At 38.6% G+C, this 6,072-nt stretch overlaps 1 protein-coding gene across 1 annotated transcript; it reads right to left on the reverse strand.

The window, feature by feature from the left end:
* Nucleotides 1-1,007: 1,007 nt before the first annotated feature.
* LOC106357953 (serine carboxypeptidase-like 31) lies at nt 1,008-4,255 on the reverse strand. Its single transcript, XM_013797679.3, has 10 exons — nt 3,903-4,255; nt 3,510-3,617; nt 3,332-3,427; nt 3,075-3,167; nt 2,875-2,966; nt 2,420-2,716; nt 2,151-2,284; nt 1,968-2,063; nt 1,452-1,557; nt 1,008-1,367 (listed from the first exon to the last, which is right to left on the reverse strand). The coding sequence occupies exons 1-10, from the start codon at nt 4,204-4,206 to the stop codon at nt 1,221-1,223; spliced, it is 1,473 nt and encodes a 490-aa protein (XP_013653133.1). The 5' UTR covers nt 4,207-4,255; the 3' UTR covers nt 1,008-1,220.
* Nucleotides 4,256-6,072: the final 1,817 nt, after the last annotated feature.

Below are 6,072 nucleotides of genomic sequence, written 5' to 3' on the forward strand. Positions count from 1 at the left end.
ATACATTAGAATTTGAATGAACAAAAGCTACTGCACCTAAGGTTTGCTAACAGCATGGGTCAAGGCAAGCCCTCAAAAAAAGATAAAAAAGGTTTACAATGACAAAGAGGTTTACTCAGCACACAAGCGTGAGTAAAGCTTAACTAAACTAATTCCCTTGCACCTATTCGATTACCAGTAGACCAACGCTTGAACTTGGTTCCGGAACCTGAAACAAGAGCATTAGTCAAGGAGCAAATCGACCGGAGAATAATCTTAGGGGCCGAAGATTATCCCGAAGGCGAAACCGAAAGGACTATAGGCGAAGCGGGGTTGACTAGGTCCCGGTCCGGCCACATTCCGGTGGTATCCACTCCAGACGTCGAAGTAGCTCCAGAGACAAAAAAAAAAAAAAAGACGAGGCCTTGGAGACCCTACACCAAACGAACTGAACCGAACAGGAAGACGCTGGAGCATTACTGTCTGAAGCAAGCGGAGGTTAAGGCTCTCGACTCCGGTCCCTTCGCAGAAATAGCTAGCTCAAAAAGATTACGGCATCAGAACGAGGAGGAGGCAAGACCCAGAATCTGTCTATCTCCTTCCAGAATCGTGAAGAACAGAGGAGCTAGAGCTCCAATCACCAGGCGACTACGAAGCCACCATGTTAAGAGCGAAGAGAACCAGACCAAAAGGAGTCCCCGGCGAAAGCCTCACAACGCATTTTCATCTCAGATCCGAAAATCCAGATGGGGAAGTCCTAGCGTAGCAACCGAACCAAAGAGAGGAGGGGAGGTAGAGACACCACAAGGCCAGATGCGAAACGGCAGCGACACGCTTCAAATCCGGCGATATCTTCGGGTTGAACCTGACCCAGATTCAACCACAACCAAAACCCTGAAGAGGGGAAATAGGGGGAGAGAGAATTGAGAGCAAAATTGTTGTCTTGGTGATATTGATTTGATTCATTATAATCTTTAAGTGGCTGTATTCGAAACAATTATTTTAGTGATCATTACACAATCTTTAGGTATTGAAATTTATCCTTTTATCATTATGATCATCACATAGAAAGTAGCATAGTCACGTTCAGTTTATCTTTTACATGTTACAATCCTTTTCCCCCCTTATAGTCTGACATGTTAACGTAACGAAACCCAAAATCTTTCATACATTCTGAAGACATAATAAGACGACTCATTAGACTAAGTAAACCATCCTTTGAATCGTTAATAATTGCTTCTCTACCGTGACGGTGGCGGAGGAATTCCGGTGAGAAAGGCCGAGAAAAAGGCAAGAGAGCTGCTTGGTTTGAAGGAAGGCACCGCATGCCCAGCTCCTCTGAACGTAGCAAACGTTAGACCTTCGTATTCTTGGAGCCATCCACTTACCTGTTGTAAGTACCATTATCAAGAAACTTAGCTATTGTAATCAAACTCAAATTAAGAACAGGTTATAATCAGATTCATGGGTACCTGTTTCTCATGGTACCAAGGCCTCCAAGCTGTCTTGATGGGTAATTCGAGTGCGCTTAAGCTATACCTTGTCGCGAGTACTGGAACTCTTCCGTCTGTGTCACCACTGAGCCATCATCATAGAACCAAAGCAACGGTTAAGTGAAATATTTATCATGCATCGGAAAATAACAAAAAGACCATTGGCGGAGGCAGAAAATATTTCTGTTGGGGGCAAAAAAAAAAGGTATGGAATCAAAATATAATTATGAGTGGGGACATCATATAGATTGAGCTTTAAGTTACACTATTTTTTTTAATCTTGTTGGGTTCATTGCCCCCATGTTGTTGCACGTGGCTCCGCGCCACTGGTCTCACATGTATATAACCAAAGCAAAAGAAACTGTGTATAGTGGTTACTTGCATAATAAGCAACCGAATTTTATACTATTTTTCTGATGTTTGAAACTTGTTGAAAGTAATTAATTTGTTATAATTTTTAATTTGCAAGGTGAAACAAATCAGGAATTAATTTACCTGTAAACCCATATTCTTAATCCCCCGGCGATCAGTTTCTCGTATATAGGCAAAACCGAGGGCTTTATATAAGTCCAATTATGAAAGATGTCCATGCTGAAATCTCAGAATACCAAAGTTTAGACAACTTCCATCACATGTTAAACAAAATAATAAGAAACACATGAAGAGTAGGAAGAGTACTTGCAAATCCTCCAGTCCTTGAGATTAACTCCATCACTCGCATGAAGAGACTTCTGAACATCTGCTCTGTTGTAGAATATTCTCGCGTAATCGTCTAAGCATGGGTCATATCCACCCAAGCGCCTTGGTGGTACCTAAGGCATGAAAACAAAATTTTGTTAAACGAAAAGAAAAACTTTGATTGACGCTTATATTGTAATCTTTTAATAAATTTCAACCATCAGAATATAATGAGGTAGTATGTCTAATGTTATATAATGATGTCGTACCCTCTTGGAACTGGTGTGAGAATTAGTCTTGAATTTTTTAGAATCCAAGTAAGAGGATCGGGCAGAATCTCCTATACAAACCGATGTATAGAGGCTATAGATATCTATCTCGTCGTACTGCTTTTGAACTTCGTCTACGGCTTCAGAGCACTCGTCGTCGCTCCAAGTATTGTCGCTGCTGAAATTACAAGTCCTGGTTATGATCCTATGCGTCTCATCAGATATAACTGCGTGGCTCCATGCGTAATCCACCCAACCTCTCCAATCATCTGCATCAGATGTCTCAGGATTCCCAAGCTACACGGCCAAAACCAAAAAAAGAAAAGTTTTTTATATAGCTACGTACATTTTATTGTTTATATTAAATGCGACGTAACTATATTTTTCACTAGGTTTTAAACTCGTATATTTTTTGGGTCAAGAAACACTAATATCACTAAGAGATTCAAACGTACCAAAATACCCTTAAGGTTGATGTGAAGCGATGAACCATTGTTCTTGTTATTGTTATCGTACACGACCTCTGCTAGCTCCGGTACGTATTTTCCTGCAAATATAAATACGGTCACCAGAATAAAAATAAAAAACGAATTAACTTTAACTTAATTAAAAAGATATTAACAGCAAAATTAATTAAGATGGTTCGTTAGTTAACCTGCGTAGCTTTCGCCGGCGATGTAGAACGTATTTCCTTTGTGTTCAGGGAATTTCTCGAACCAGTTGCAAAGAAAATTGAATGCGTCTCTAGCTGGTCGTAGAAAAGAAGAAGAGAGAATGAAGCATATAAGTTTTATCAAAAAAGAATGAAGCATATAGTTATGTCTATGGAAACGTACGTACTATATATTATATTCTTCGTTCTGAGGACAGAGACTATAGATTATATATTTATTAAAATAATAATGGACCTGCCTGTAAAGTCATCGTCAAGCTTTTGATAATCGCTAGTTGTGTTTGAATACGAAAAGCCAACACCGACGGGAGATTCTAAAAACAGCATGTTGGCCTCTGCATCAGCAAATCAACCTTTTTCATTATTTTATTCATTTTCATTTACATATATTATGAAAACTAGACAAAAAAAACTAAACTTTATTCCATGCGTATGGATTAAATTTAAGTCCGTTTTCGTTGGCGTCCACGAGAAAGGGACCAATTTCTTGTGTTGCTCCATATCCCACAGAAGAACAACCTGGACCTATATACACAATATACAAATGATTAAAACCTAAGTGTGTTCTCTCGTTAAACAACATCAGAAAATAGTTTAATAACAGGATAAAAATATATTTTATGTTGACGTTGGAACGGCCAAATTAATGTAAATAATGATACTGTAAATTATGTAATTACTAAACATTCTGCGGAACTAATCGTGTTATCAGTGTACTATTTCACAGGATATCAATCAAGACTGATCTAAAAATATGAGAATATAAAATAGTTCGGATACATGCATGAATATTTTAAAATATAGGATTACCTCCATTAAGCCAGAGAACTAGAGGTTTCTCCTTGGGAAGATCCATGGCCTCGAAGAACCAATAAAACATAGCTCTTCCGTTGGATTCGTCCACAGGGACATAACCGGCATAATGTCTGAAACTCACGTCAGGCTGTCCAGGCAAATCTGTCACCAGATCTCGCTCGTTGGCCAACAAGCTTTTATGTTTCGGGCTATCAAACCGGTGTTGTCTAGTACATATAACCATCGGGAGTAGTATTAAGAGAGTGGTAAACCACAAACAGATTAACCAAGTAGATATGTTCTTGGTGTGATAATCCATTTTAGGTTTAAGTTGTTAAGAAGATCAAGGAAACGTAATAAGATGATAAGAAAGTTCTAAGACTTAGATGTCTATTTATAAGCTAAGATGAAAAGATTTTTTTTCTTTAATATATTATTAATTTTTAATTAAGTGGATAAGGAAGAATAGTCCTATGCGGCAATTGGTGGCTTTAATTTGTTCAGTTGGTCGAATAATTCCAGCTTAAAATAAAATATATATTTATAGGGACATATTCGAGAAAATTCGTATATTTGACTTATATAGAGTGGATGAAGCACTTTCTTTTTGATGGGTTTGAACCACGTCATGACCAAAAGTAATATAAATTCAATCTATATTATATTATCCTTTTTAACCTAAGAAAATAAGAGGATTAATTGACCCCACAAAAGCATAATAACTAGTGATGAATATATAAACTGAGTAAACTGGGATGCTACCCTACGCAAGATGGTAATTGCTAGCTTAAAATTAGCATTAACGTATGATTCATAACTCACAAGTCAAATATAAGATATAGATTTTGCAATACCAAACCGGCTTAGAAGTGCTATGCCTACCGGCCACTACAAGAAAACATCAAGGATTCTGAAGGAAAAAATCGTCGGAATATCGTTATTCCGACGAAATTCCGACGAAACACGTCGTCGGAAATAATTCCTCGGAATTTCTTTTTTCCTCTGAAATCCCTTGAAATTTTCCGACGGAATTCCGGGGAAATAAATTTCCGAGGAAATTCCGAGGATCCCTTGTTTGTCGGAAAAGTCCTCGGAATATACCGAGGTAGAACTTCGTCGGGATAATTCCTCGGAAGTTCATCGATCGATGCGTGTTTGGACATATATACATCGATCGATAGGAGTATACCGACGGACTTTTTCCTCGGTTTATTCCGAGGAACTGTTCCCTCGGTATATTCCGAGGGATCCGTTCCTCGGAATTTTCCGAGGGAGTTGTCCCTCGGAAAATTCCGAGGGAAATGTCCCTCGCTATATTTAAAAAAAAAACGGATCGATCGATGCGTTTTTGTTCAAAAATGCATCGATCGATCTAATGAAAAATATAATTAATTTCCTCGGAATGTAAAAAATATTAATTTTTTTGAAAAAATAAAATTTCTGAAATTTAAATTCGAAAATATGAAATTAAAAGTAAAATTGAAATCATATTAATTAATATTCAAAGTTTCACAAATAAAAATAAAACATTCCGAGATTGGGGAAAAAAAAAACTACGGGTCTGGCACGTCCGGGAACACCTCGTTCGGGTACATCCTCTGCATCATCTCCATCATTTGCTGGTTCAGCCTCCTCTGTGCCTCATAGCCCGCCTGTTGAGCCGCCATCTGGGTCTCCAACAAAGATATTCGATCATCTTTGTCCTTCAACTGAGCCGTAAGTACTTCTGGATCAACAAAGGGCGGTGGTGCAGAAGAAGGAGGAACCGACCGGGTGCGACGACCCAAACCGAACAAACGCCTCTTCTTCTTTGGAACCGACTGAATAGAAAAAAAACCAAATTTAGAAATTTAAACCAAGAAATAAATGAATTGAACTTTTAAAAAAAAAGAACTTACGGATTCAACGATTTCGTTGATTCGAAACCGGGACAAGTTGGTCGAAGCCGTCGAAGCGTCATCCTCGGTTTGAAGCTAAGACACTTCGTCTACCACCTGAGTTTGGACCAGGTCGACCACGTCCCTCACAAGACCGTCATCAATCTGGCCGGTCTTCTTGTTGGTATACGCCCTCCTCATTAGGGCGAGATCATCGACCGGCTCGCCATCATTTTCTTCCGCCTTGAAAAAAACATAAAATTAAAGAAACATTAGAAATTAGAAGAAATGCACAATAAATTTAAATT

The sequence above is a fragment of the Brassica napus genome, chromosome C5 (genome assembly GCF_020379485.1).
Source record: "Brassica napus cultivar Da-Ae chromosome C5, Da-Ae, whole genome shotgun sequence".
Taxonomy (NCBI): domain Eukaryota; kingdom Viridiplantae; phylum Streptophyta; class Magnoliopsida; order Brassicales; family Brassicaceae; genus Brassica; species Brassica napus.